Source organism: Bos grunniens, chromosome 18 (genome assembly GCF_055505025.1).
Source record: "Bos grunniens cultivar Pamir isolate PY7600 chromosome 18, Bosgru_T2T1.0, whole genome shotgun sequence".
Lineage (NCBI taxonomy): Eukaryota > Metazoa > Chordata > Mammalia > Artiodactyla > Bovidae > Bos > Bos grunniens.
In genome coordinates this window covers 7,987,307-8,000,924 of record NC_141182.1, presented here as the reverse complement: position 1 = coordinate 8,000,924, position 13,618 = coordinate 7,987,307, and the positions used below count along the sequence as shown (strand labels likewise).

At 49.5% G+C, this 13,618-nt stretch overlaps 1 protein-coding gene across 1 annotated transcript in view; it reads left to right on the top strand.

Moving 5' to 3' along the window:
- The window catches only part of LOC147352987 (polycystin-1-like protein 2), a 107,378-nt gene that overhangs the window by 25,583 nt on the left and 68,177 nt on the right, over positions 1-13,618 (top strand). Inside the window, 7 exon segments of the mRNA XM_086349458.1 lie at positions 2,498-2,575; positions 5,504-5,553; positions 7,240-7,357; positions 9,027-9,234; positions 11,295-11,415; positions 12,121-12,262; positions 13,369-13,545. Of these exon segments, the coding sequence (XP_086205584.1) occupies positions 2,498-2,575; positions 5,504-5,553; positions 7,240-7,357; positions 9,027-9,234; positions 11,295-11,415; positions 12,121-12,262; positions 13,369-13,545 (894 nt within the window).

Below are 13,618 nucleotides of genomic sequence, written 5' to 3'. Positions count from 1 at the left end.
TAGGGTCCTCTTAGTCAGTTTCTCCATATGCCCAAGACACAAATGTGGTTTACAGCAACCAGCTGAGGTCACAAAATAAGGAAGACGCAGAGGCCATCTTCAGTCATGGAGCTTGTAGTTATAGGGATTCTCAACACGGCACTTCTCACATTCTGTTGTTCAGTTGCTCGATCATGTCCAACTCTTTGTGACCCCATGGACTGCAGCACGCCAGGCTTCCCTATCCTCACTGTTTGGAGTTTATGCAAACTCACGTCCATTGAGTCAGTGATGCCATCCAACCAATTTATTCTCTGCCGCCCCCTTCTCCTGCCCTCAACCTTTCCCAGGAGCCAGGGAAGCCCCCTCCTGACATTTGGGACTGGATAATTCTTTGTTGTGGGGACAGTCCTGTGCATCACGGGATGTTTAGCAGCATCCCTGGCCTTGACCCACTAGATGCCAGTAGCACCAAATCATGACAATTACAAACGTCTCCAGTCACTGCCAACTGCACCCTGGAGAGCAGAATCACCCCCATGGAGAATCACTGGAAGTGAGCAGGCGTACTTGGATCTCTTCCATCATTTCTAGAGGAGAATGTGTTTCGGGAAACTGCAGTCCACGCCCTGTGGGGAGAGAGACGGGTAAAAAAACGACAGGGTGGGAAACAGAGGGACAAGAAAGGAAGTGCTGGGACGCTGGCGGGAATAGACGATAGGGCAGCAGACTGGCTGGCACCAGCCAGGGCAGGAGGCCACAGCTGACGTGCAATTAATTTGGAAAGAACAGAGCTCTTTGAGGCCAGTGTGGTGAGGTCAGCAGGCAGGAATGTGATGAAGCCTGCAGAGTCTCCAGCCCACCCAGGTCCCCTGCCCTGGACCTCAGACGTGTGTGAGAAGGTGGGGTAATGAGGTGCAGGTGTGGGCCACCATGCCCTCAGCAAGGGAGTTGGTTTAAAAAAAGAGAGAGAGAGATGGCAGAAGGAACGACAGAGTCAAGAAGAGAAACACTGCAATTTTGCCAGGTACCGAAGGGTACAGATTGGAACAAGAAGAATCTGGAAATGAAATGGAATGACAATGGAAAATACAACACAGAGGCTACAGATCAAATGCAAATTAATTTTTTGTCCCCTTTAAAGTTACTCAGTGGGGGATGAGAGATTAAAATCTCCGTACACCCTCTGGCTTTTGGACTCACTCTCAGATGATAAGCAGTCTTCTCCTCCCACAAGAACAGACTGGATGCCTCTGGGATGAAGGGGGTGAGGGAGGGGAAAGGGCACCGGGTAGGAACAGATGGCCTTCATGTGACGGCACGGGCCCTACAGGTGTTTGCAGCTGCCTCTCAGAGGAGCTTCCACGGGCTCCTGCGGTGGGGGTAATGCCTCTCCTTCGGGGCCACATCGCCTCAGCTGGTGCTTCTCCTGTCACCAAGAGGGTCCCTCTCTCTGTTCTCCTCATTCTCTCTACCATCTCCAGTGCCCCCTTTCCCGAGGGCAAACGTCTGGTCCATAGCAAATTCTCACCCAGTCCTTGGCTGCTACCGGCCAACTGTAGTCATTTCCCAAATGCAGAAATGCCACCTTTCCTGTCTTCCCTTCCCCCTCCCTCCACCTGTCATAGATCATTCCTTCAAGGCCATAAGTAAGGAATTGCCCATGGGAGTCTCAGTTGGCGCTAGTGGTAAATAATCTGCCTGCCAATGCAGGAGATATAAGAGACACAGGTTCAATCCCTGGTCGGGAAGATCCCCTGGAGGAGGAATTGGCACCACACTCCAGTATTCCTGCCTGGAAAATCCCACGGGCAGAGAGGAGCCTGGTGGGCTATAGTCCATGGGGTCACAGAGTCAGACGTGACTGAGTGACTGAGCACAGCACATGTGAGTCCTCAGCCCCAAAGAATACAAACCCAGCTGTCCAAGGGCCCTCTCTGGAGACCTTCTCTCCAGGCTTGGGAGGAGAAGAATGCAGCACCCACCCCCCAATTCCCCATGAGAGAGGCAAGATGGGGATACACATGTAGCAGCAGCTCTGTCCAAATCCTCTGACAAATCTTTCTCCCCGGTCTCCACTCTCTTGACCCTTTAAAACCACAGCAAGGCCCCCTTCTTCTGGAATCTCCTCTCTCATCTGGCAAATGAGGACTACTCATCCTTTGAACTTCAGCCCTGGCCCCTGCCACACCCCATAAACATTTCTTTCTCCCCCAAGGTGGAAGCAACCCCCTAACCTGTGCCCACGCTGCTCCCCTTGCCAATTCCTACCTGGAGAGCCCCGTGTGCCTACTAGACCATATGGCCCTGAGGATAAGGACCACGTTTCATTCATGTCTGTGTCCTCAGAGCCTTGCTCCATGCCTGGCATACAACAGGGAATCATTAAATGCTTCAATGATGAAAGAGTCAGATGCTGCGCTCAGAGAACTGGAGAAGCACAGGCTGGGAGAACTGTCTCAGAGTAAGTTGAATCTCTGATTACAATGCCCATAATTCTCCACTTTTTGTATTGCAGGCACCTTTCTGGTCACTGTACTGGTGAGGGACGCCTTCTCAAACTTGAGTTTGGAAATTGGAAGCATCACTGTCACAGGTAAGAATTTTCTGAAAAGGGGTAAAAAATTTGTGACTAGGGGCATCTACACTGGCTCAGGATCTAGAAAGAGGCCCCTCAAAAACAGAGCTTTGAATACTTACTTTGTTCTACAGATAATAAGAATTTTCTGGTTACTCTAAACAGGCAATAATGTAAGCAGTGTAACATCCAACCACTGATACAGAATTCTAAAACATCCAGACTTGTATTACTTACAATCCTTTTGGCTTCAAGTAATAGAAAGCCCCATCTAAGTGGCTTTAAGTTCAAGTCACATTATCTCATGTAATTGGCTAGGAGGTAAGTAGTTCCAGGGATGGTTCAATGGCTTGATATCACCAGCAAGGACCCAGACTCCATCTGTCATTCTGCTCTGTCATCCCCAGAGCATTTGTTTGATCCTTAGGCTTGTGCCTCATGTAATCAAGATGGCTGCTGCAGTTCCAGACATCACATGTCAACCCAGCATTATCCAGCAGCAGCAGAAACCCATTTACCTGTACTCATCTCTTTTTTAAAAATAATTTTATTTCCTTATTTAGGTCGTGCTGGGTCTTCGTTGCTGCATAGGCTTTTCTCTAGTTGCAATGAGCAGGGCTACTCGCTAGTTGTGATGAGTGGGCTTCTCACCGTGGTGGGTGGCATCACTTGTGGAGCAGGGGCTCTAGGGTGCACGGGCTTCGGTAGTGGCAGCTTCCAGGCTCCAGAGCGTGGGCTCAATAGTTGCTGTGGTGCTCAGGCTTAGCTGCTTTGTGGCAGGTGGGATTTTCCTGGCCCAGGGATCTTGCATTGGTAGGCAGATTCATTACTACTGAGCCACCAGGGAAGCCTCCGTCTTCTTTTTATTTGGGGGTGGGGTGGGTACTGTTCCACTAGTCCCTAGCAACCTTCCCTTTAAATACCATTGGCCAAGGTAGGGTCATATGCCCAACTGCAAGGGATGCTAGGAAGCCAGCATTTTTAGGCCCTGTGGGAGAAGATGGATTCTGTCAGCCAAGAGAAGGCTGTTGGTAGGCAGCCAGCAGTAGATGTCACTGTCTGAAAGTTTGCCTTGAACATGGTTGCCAAAACTTTTGAGGAGCAAGAGGCAGAAAAGCAATTCAAACTGGCTCAAGTCAAAAGGAAATTTTATCAATTCTCAGAAAAGTCCAGGGTTTAGGCACAGCAGGATCCAGTCACTCAGTGTCTTCAGAAATCTGCCTCTCTCCATCTCTTGATTCTGTGTTGGCTGCAGTCTGATTCCCTCTTCCTAAGTAGTAGCAAGATGGCCCCAGGCTTCAGTCCTTAACCCCGAAGAGAAAAAGCATCTCTTTGTTGACATTTCCACCATAAGTCCTGACGCTGCCTCTCACTTGTCCCAGCTTGGTTCATGGTCCCTCCTAGACCTGCTGCTGAGGCCAGGGGGAAGTGCTACTCAGGGCAGATCGGGGTCACACGTCCACCCTGGAACCTAATGTAGGATCAGATCCTCCCACAGGACTGAGAGTGCGGAGGGATGCTCCCCCAGGGAAAAAACATCACCTGTAAGTGCTGTTATCAAAAGAAGGTGGCAGGGACACCTGGATGGGAGGGAAACATGAGATGTCCATTCTGCTGTCCACAGCCCTCCTAGGAGTTTCCACACATGCCATTCAAGGCCCAGAGAGGTTGAGTGACTTTGCAGAAGTCACTCATAAGTCACTCAGTTGATTCATGGCAGGACCAGGGGAGCAACTATCTGGATTTCTTTATTCAGGGACCATCTTCTTTCTTAAGGTTAAGCAAGTTCTCTGGGTCTAGCATTTTAGCTTTGCTTTGCATAATTTTATAGACATTCAAACTTATCATTATGAGAATGAGAATTTACTGAGAGGGAATTTCTTTAAAGATCAGTGATACTTTGATATTAAAATATCCAAGCCACCAGGGCCTAGTGAATCACATGGAATGACCAACCCTAAGTGCTCAGCTTAATCACTACACTTTAATTAGGCAGTAATCACACTCACATTTCAGTTGTCTTCAGAGCATATCACCTGAGAGTACCTACTCCATTTTTTAAAAACTTGACACACTAATGTTCTTTATGGATGAACAGATGACAAACCAATTATATATAGCACAGCACTCAGTCCTCCTGGAGCTTTGAAAAATAAGGGTTGCCTTCAGCCTTCTTTACAGCTGTGTATGCTCAGTCGCTCAGTTGTGTCTGGCTCTTTGCAGCCCCTATGGGCTATAGTCCACCAGGCTCTTCTGTCCATGGCTTTCCAGGAAAGAACACTGGAGCAGGTTGCCATTTCCTACTCCAGGGAATCTTCCCAACCCAGGGATCAAACCTACATCTCTTGCGTCTCCTGCATTGGCAGGTGGATTCTTTACCACTAGCGCCACCTGGGGAACCCACTCTTGATGGATGAAGCATCTAATACTCAGTAACTAACCTGCTCAGGTTCACACAGCTGGTTAGAGGCCAATGAACGGATCCAGAAACACACCATGGTGCTCTGAGTCCAACTCCTATCAGACTGGCAGAGCAGCTTGTACCCATCTCTCCCCATTCTGCATTCAGTGAGGTCAATTTGGCATCTTGAGCTCTGCTTTATGGGATCATTTGCACCACAGAAATCCACAAGCACTACAAATCAGGGCTCCCACCCTCACCCTTCAAGTGCTAGGTAAACATTAATAGAAAACAGTTGCATGTCTGACCTAAATCTTAAGTTCTACCTGCACTGGCAGCTGTCTACCTCTTTCTTACCTGCAAAAGCAGTGTCTCTGGGCCAGTGGCAAACATGACAGTTTTGCTTCTGACCTGTTTGCTATGACCTGAATGTTTGCTATGCGTCCCTAAATTATTTTCAGAGACAGGCAGATGCTCTGACTCTGCCCTTTGGTGACCTTATAAATACCACCAATGTTTGACACCCATCCCCACTGTGTTCACAGCTCCTTCCAGTCTCCAAGAACCACCCCGAACAAAGGTCCAGAGAAAGAATGTGAGTATTTTTAAAAAACGCTTAACCTTACAAGAAAAAAGGTGTCTAAGTACTCTGTTTTATTGGGGTTTGGGCCTTTCGGGTGCTAACAGCAGAGCACTAGCAATCAATGAGATTTCTTCTGTTTAAAAAGAAGCCCAGAAGAAATCAAATGAAGCATGCTCTCTAACCACAACAGCACTATGCAATAAGTCAGTAATAAGTTATCTAGGATATGTAGATAACTATCAGACATTTTGGAAATTAAACAGCACACTTCTTTAAAAAAAAAAGATCAATGGATCAAAGAAAAAAATCAGGATATTTTTAAATATTTCTAAGTGATAATAATAATACAGCTTATCCAAATATATGGGATGCAGCTAAGGCAATGCTCAGAAGGAAATTCATGGCTTTTAACACTTATTTTAGAAAAAAGGCCCAGGTTCTTTAGTGTTTATAGCAAGACTAAGTCTTTGATTCCTTGCTGTTGACTTTTTTCTTGCATTCATTTCTTCAACAACAAGATTTACTGTGCCTCTACAATGTTCAATGTTCAGATATTAGGAGCTGGGGATACACTGGTGAATAAACATATGTGTGGTCCCTGCCTTCATGAAGCTTAGTGGGTGAGACTAACTAACAAATTAGCAAAGAATAAATAATTGTGATGTGTCTAACTAGAATCAATAGGGTGTGGTGACAGTAACTAACAGACTATCACATGTACTATTAAATGTGACCAGACAAGACCTGTTAAGAAGTGACATTTAAGTGGAGACCTGAAGGTAGGATAGTCAGCCACCCTGTTAGGAAGAACAAGTGCTGTCTGGGTGCATAGATGAGAAGGCTCTGAGGTGTGTCAGGGGAGGAGGAGGATGGAGGAGATTACTGAGATGGGCAGAGGCCAAATCACACGGGGTCTCGGGTACGAGGGTGTTTGGTTTTATTCTTGGGCCATGGAGACCCCTGGGGGTTGAGCTCTGTTGCAGCCTCCTGTTATTCCCAGGCCAAGCCCTCTGGGCCTGAGCTTTCAACAGGTCCAACCAGAATTGATCCTGGAGCACACTGCACTCCTGACAACCCCTTTCTTAGAATCCATGTGCTCTCTGTCACTGCCCAGCTCACCCTCCCTCCTCCTTCCAGAAGGCTCCAGGGTCCTGTCCTCTGGGAAGCTTAGCCCAATACCAGCTGTCTGCTGTGTAGAGCTAATAGCTCTGCAGCCTCTCTGCTCCAGGCACAAGAGGACGCACATCACTATTATTCTCACTTGATATGCAGCAACCCCAGGAGTCAGACAGGATCAGAACCTCCGGGGGAACAGAAGCTCTTAGCCTACTGCCTCCCTCATTTACATTCTCATGATCCCCTGAGCGCCCTCTACTGCAGCAGTTAGCACTCGGCGTTTTAATCCTTGGTCTTCTCGTCTGTCCATCAGAGGAGACGTAAGGGCAGGGGCTGGGTCTCTCTCTGTTTCTGTATCTCTAGGCATCAAGCACAGGGCCTGGCCCACAGCAGCCGCTGCCAGCACAGCTGAATGTATGATGAACCCTTAGCCGCCAGTCCACACCAGGCTAGTGACTTACCTGGTGATCCATCCCACTCCACACTTTACACTGTGGCCATCTCTTGCACAGACTGCTCTGGGGCGGAAGGTAGGGTGCCAACTGTGGAGTGTGTATCACTGGCCAGCTGCTTCTTCTGCAGAGAGACAAAGGGAAAGTGGAGCTGTACGTGGAACCTGGTCAGTACTTGGATCCTTTCACCACAGTGACTCTGGGCTGGCCGGACAGGGATAAGGACTTACGCTTCCAGTGGGCATGTGGTAGGTGGTCTTAGAGCTCTGAACTGTCTTATCTCATCACAAAGCGATGGATGGCGGTCAGCTTTTGCTGCTCTTAACCTTCACACCAGGATTATTCATGCTTGACATTTTGTGTGCCTTGTATGTGCCAGAGGTGGTGAATTCCATGGAAATGGGAGGTGCGGGGAGCAGTGGCCTTGAGGGCAGGCAACCAGAAGAGGCACTATCTATAGAGAATTTAGGAACAATAATTAGACCCTAAAATCAGTCTGCTTTTTTATTATTGCCACAAATAATGTCAGTGGTAAGACACTCCTCTCCTCTTGGACTCCATCCCTCTTTTAACCTCCACGCTTTTGATATGCCACAGTTTAGAAAGAGGAAATGATGAGGCCTTTTCTGACAAAACTTTTTTGTCAACCACTAGCACCTATTTTTAAGAAGTTGTTGTTCTCCTTTTTATGGGGATAGCTAGCTAGGTGTATGTGCTCAGTTGGGTCCGACTTTTTGTGACCCCATAGACTGCAGTTCACCAGGCTCCTCTGTCCGTGGAATTTCCCACATAAGAATACTGGAGTAGACTGCCATTTCCTACTCCAGGGGAATCTTTCCATCCAGGGATCAAACCCGCGCCTCTTGCACTTCCTGCATTAGCGGGCAGATTCTTAGATATATCTTACCTATGGATATATTCCTTTAGAAATAAAATGAATGCCATTCATACTGTATATACTGCTTTTGTTAACCATTTTTTTATTGAACAATATATCCCATATATTTTTAAGTCAACATATTCTTCTGAACCTTGATTTTCATAACTGCATAATAGACTGTCAAGTTGCTATATGGGCATTTACTCACCAGTGCCCTCTTTTTGGCCACTGAGTTTCTTTTGAATTATTTGCCCTTAAAAACAATGCTATAATGAACATCCTTACAATGTTCAATTTCTATTTGCATCTGTGATTACTTTCATCAACAAGTTGCAAAGTCACGTAATGTTTGAAATCTTTTGATATGAATCGGCAAGTCTCACAACACCCTTCAGCATGTTAGTTCTTATTATCTGAATTAATAGAGGATACAACAAGTACAGACTTTAGGCGACTGAGCTGATGGCCTGACCCCCAGGCACGTCCTGTGAATGACTGCACACTGAGGGTCGTTGGGGTAGTGGATAAACACTGATCAACAGAGTTGAAGGGCACAGATTTCCTGAGCTGATATAAAGCAGGAGATGATCTGCAGCCTCCCAGATGGAGATTCGTCCTCCCAGGTCCCCAGTGTACCCCCAGAGACAGACAGCTGTGGACAATCCCTTACATCAAGAATAAGAAGATGCCTCGAATGTTCTCCAGGCGGGGATATTTATCCTCTCAGCGCCTCTCCAGCTATAGGCTGTCCTGCTCACCAGTGCAAGTCACCGATGCGAAACAAGCCAACAAACCCTGCAGGTTTGCTTAGAGTTTGGGTGAAGCGAGGGTCATTTTCCCAGCAGCATCCTTCTGCAGCACCATTCCTGCAACCTGAAAGTGAACTGAAAAAAAAACACCAAAATCTCTATTTGGAGCCAATTTTCCTATCAATGACCCATTTCTTCTAAAAACCCAAACCAGAAGGTAGCCACATGTGTGAAGTTCAAGGTTCCTGGGTGGATTACAGTGTTGACCCACCTCTCTCTCTCTCTCAGGGCGCTGCTGGGCCCAGTGGAGTGACTGTGTTGAGAGGCAGCTGCTCCGCACAGACCAGAGGGAGCTGGTGGTTCCACCGTCCTGCCTGCCGCCCTCGGACTCTGCTGTTACCCTGCGCCTGACAGTCTGGAGAGGCCCGGAGCTGGAGAACCTGGGGGAGCAGTGCCTCTATGTGTCCGCCCCCCTGGAACTCAGGCCGCGAGTCAGGTGGGGGAGTGAGAGCAAACTCCTGCGGGGTTGCCATCGGGCCAGGGTGTTCTGACAGTCAACTCTGGCTACACTGAATAAGGGGCAGGGTTTACACTGGTGGGGAAAACCAGGCCCTGTCTCCATTCTCTCTGGAGTCACTCAGTGGTCAGTGATGAATCACACAAATGAATGGAAGGAGAGGGTGTACCTCCATGACAGCTTCCCTGACCCCCAGGCTGCCTCAGCAGAGATGTGAAGACAGAACAGGAATGAATTTGGCCAGGAAAAGGGGGCTTGAGAGAGAACAGAACAGCAAAGGGACAGAGCATAGAACAATCTAGAAGTGAAAGAGGCTGGTGTGGCTGGGGCACAGAGGAAGAGCAGGCAGGGGCTAGCTTGGCAGGGCCTCAAGGGTTGTGTGAGATGCATGATTTTGGACTTTATCCTAAGAGTTCTGGAAAGCCACCAAGACGTTTAAGCAGGCTGGGAATGTGATCATGTTTTGCTTCCAAACACTGGTAGCTGGGTACAGAAGCAGCTGGAGCAGGTAAGAGAGGACTCAGGGAGACTGATTAAGCTCATGCAGGAATCAAGAGGAGAGTTCAAAGTAGCAATGACTGCCAGCTGGGTCCCTGAAGGAAGAAGATGGCTCACTCGAACTGGGAACTGATGGGAGCTGGATAAGGGTTGATTTACAGATGTGGGCAGGGATAAGAGGACCAACCATGGATGACCATGCAGGCTGCAAGAGGAGGAAGCCATTGTCCCTCTTAGGACTCAGGGGAAAGAGGCGTGGATGGCATTCCTGTGAACCCCCTGGGGAGCTGCAGCTGCGGGAGAGGTGCCCCTGGAAGGAGCTGGGGCTTCAGCCAGAGGAGCATGGCCTCTGCCAACTACAGGCCATTTGGTGAGGAGCAGGGAGAGTGGTGAATAACTATCCCAATGCTCCCAATTGGATAGACCCAAACAGAAGACAGAGGGTGTTGGAACCTGGTGATGCAGTCTATGGAGCTCAGTCCTGGGTGCATAGAGCCACAGAGTTGATGGCGAGCGGGCTGCAGGGGCAAAGGGAGAATGTCCAGCCCACTAGTTCTAGGGTAGAGGAGAAGTCAGAAGTAGGGAGATTATTCAGCTACTATGAAGCTCATATGGAAAGGATTGGGAATGGGCTGGACACAGCAGGAATCACACTGACCTCTCATTGACTCAAGAGGGGGAATATGACAAAACAGAGAAGGCCTAGGACTCAGGTCAGGATGTGTGGGCCCATGTTCCCTCCCCCAGTCAGGATGAGTCACATAACCTCTCTGAGCTCGGTTTGCTCACCTGTGATATGGGAATGCTGATAGGGTTATGGTCAGCACTGGATAAGCCAATAAAAGTGGGACATGGCAGGTATGCTGCAAAATCATAGCATTCATTGGAGCTGAAGCTCCAATACATTGGTCACCTGATGTGAAGAGCCGACTCACTGGAAAAGACCCTGATGCTGGGAAAAATTGAAGGCAAAAGGAGAAGAGGGGGCAGAGGATGAGATGGTTGGATGGCGTTACCGACTCAAAGGACATGAATCTGAGCAAACTCCAGGAGATACTGAAGGACGGGGGAGCCTGGTGTGCTGCAGTCCATGGGGTCACAAACAGTCAGACATGACTTAGCAACTGAACAACAACAATTGATCGTTATTAGAACTATAAAGAATCGTGGAGATTGATAGCTCTCATCCCCTCACTTTGCAAGTGAGGAAACCGAGGCTCAGACAGGTTAAGTGACTTGTGCGAGGCAGCCTTTCCTAAGTGGCAGGGACGAGATTGGAGCCTGGGGTCCTGTCAGCCTCCTGCACTTTTCATATTGTTATCCTGTGCAGTGAATGGAATGGGGATTCAGGCAGGCACAAACTGCTCCATCTCCATGACCACGGGTATGCCCCGGTTTGGGTTGGGGCAGGGGCTGCTTTTATTCCGCTTTGACTTGAAAAAAGGCCATTTCCTACCTTCTCAAATAATTTGAGAACTGGACCAGGCAAGGTGGCTCCTCAGACTAAGGATCTTCCCAGCTGTTCTCTGTCTCCCTTTCAGCTGTGAGGAGAACTGCGGGCCAGTGGATGCCAGCAGGGACGTTATGCTGAGGGTCACCATGGGGGACAGGTCTGCAGCAGCCATGTTCAGCTGGTATTTGGATGACACCCCACTGGAGAAGGTGAGGATACTGGCAGCCTTGCAAAAACAGAAATGTCTTCCCACTTTGACTGACCAGACCTGTGTCACAGGCCCAGGACTGAGCTGGGGGTGGATCAGTCCACTCAGCCCGTGGAGTAGGAGTCGGGGGCTGGGGGCACTGGCCTGCAGAGAGAATGGATGCAGGGGAGAAAAACCAACAATAAACATCGCAGCAGATGCCGTGGGGGCCCCAGCCATCCCTCTTACCAGGCTGATCCAGGCCTCCCCCAGGGCTATGGGGAGACTGCTGATCCATAACTGTGGGGGTCTAACAGCCAGCCCCCAAGCCTTTGAGTGCCACAATTTCTGTGGTGCAGCTTATGCTCCAGAGCCCCCCATGACACCAGGCTGAATGAAGCTGGGTGCCTCCTGAAACCACTTCTTTGCCTCGTTTCATTTTCTCCCCACCTCAACTGCCCTCTTGGTTTTCCCTGGGAGCCCTGCCTTGTAAATGCCCTGCACATGAACCCTTGTCTCAGGCTCTGCTTCCAGGGAACCTGACTGAGGACAGATACCCCAACATGCTGGGGATGAGCATTTGGGCTGACCTCGGGGAAAGAGCTGGTGCTGCTGTCCATCCATCGGAGACAAATCCGAAAGGTCTCCCTAGCTCAGAAGCCACTGCCTGGGGGGGTCTGGTGGCCTGGCTGCAGCCTCAGAGATCCTGGGCTGTGCTCTCTTTCAGGCCGAGCCCCTCCCTGAGGCCTGCAGACTCCGAGGATTCTGGCCACGTTCTTCAATCCTCCTTCAGAGCAACACCTCCACCCTGCTGCTCAACAGCTCCTTCCTGAGGATCTGCGGCCAGGCCGCCCGGATCAGAGTCACAGGTGGGAAGGCTCCTCCAGTCTCTTATCACAGACCCCACCTCCTCCAGAGTGAACCGAGAGGAAGCCAGGGGTGCTGAAACGGCCGGCAGTGCGGGGTGGGGCCATACACAGGCTCTGGCGTGAATCCCACCACCGCCACCTTCTAGCTGGGAGACCTCAGGCTGGAGATTTAAGCCTGTTTCCTCACATGCAAGCAGGGCAATAGCAAGGTCTGCTTCTGAACTGTACGGTGCAGGCTGAGCGACACAACATGGTGAGGAAGGCAGACTGTCCCGGGGTGTGCCGTCTGTGTGTCCTGCCAGGTGATTCGGCGCTTCTCACTGAAAACAAGTGCCGGACAGCAGCATGTAGACTCTCAGAAAGATAAATAATGGGGTAATTATTCCTCTTCAGATGAATTCCTTTGATTCGGTATTTCTCAAAGTGGCTCATAGGCCACTCGCCCAGGATAACCTGGTACCATTTTAAGTTACAATTCCTGGGTTCACCCCAAACCTTCTGAATTAAGTCTGGGCGAGGGAATTCATTTTAATTGATTAAAATTCTGTATGCACAACTCTTCCAGGCATGCACTGTTTTTGAAAACTAGGTGATTATAACAGGCGGTTCGGGGTGTTGGTGCAGGTTAGCTGGGGCTCTTCATGGTGCTGTGGGAGCCCTTGGTTTGGGTAGGATCTTCCTCTTTCTAGGTCATGACTGTGGCCCTTCCAAGCTTGGTCTCTTGAGAAAGTCTTGTTTTCCAATATTTTTCCTCCTCACTAAAGCCCTGTGAGGAAGCTATTGTTATTAGCTCCATTTTACAGATGAGGAACTGAGTCTCAAAAGGTCAAAGCCAAGGTCACATGGAGAGTAAATGGCAGGACTAGGATTCTGTCTCTGTCCAATTTTGCTTAGACCCTGGAATGTCCTGCCTGAGGTGTGAGGGGTAGGGGTGGAGTAGTTAAGATATGCGGATTTCTGAGCCTTTCCCCTGAATCTCCAGAGAGAGGCTCTGGAGCAAGGCCTGGGAATCTGCGTGTTAAATAAGTTCCCAGGAGATCATGAGCCATGGTGGAGTTTGTGTGACACCCACAGCCCCTAAGCACATCTTTTGTCTCATTCTCCAGCAGTGACCGGGTGTGCCTATGGGGAGGACACCTATGTGGTCAGCTCCCTGCCTCCCCTGGAGGTGCCCACCTGCACCATTGCCCCAGAGGAGGGGACCATCCTGACGAGCTTCACCATCTTCTGCAATGTCTCCACTGCCCTGGGCCCCCTGGAGTACTGCTTCTGCCTGGAGTCAGGTACCGGCTCAGGACTGCGCTCACCCCTCACTTCTGGGCTCATTCCTCTCCAAGAGCAGACACCTGTCTCTCT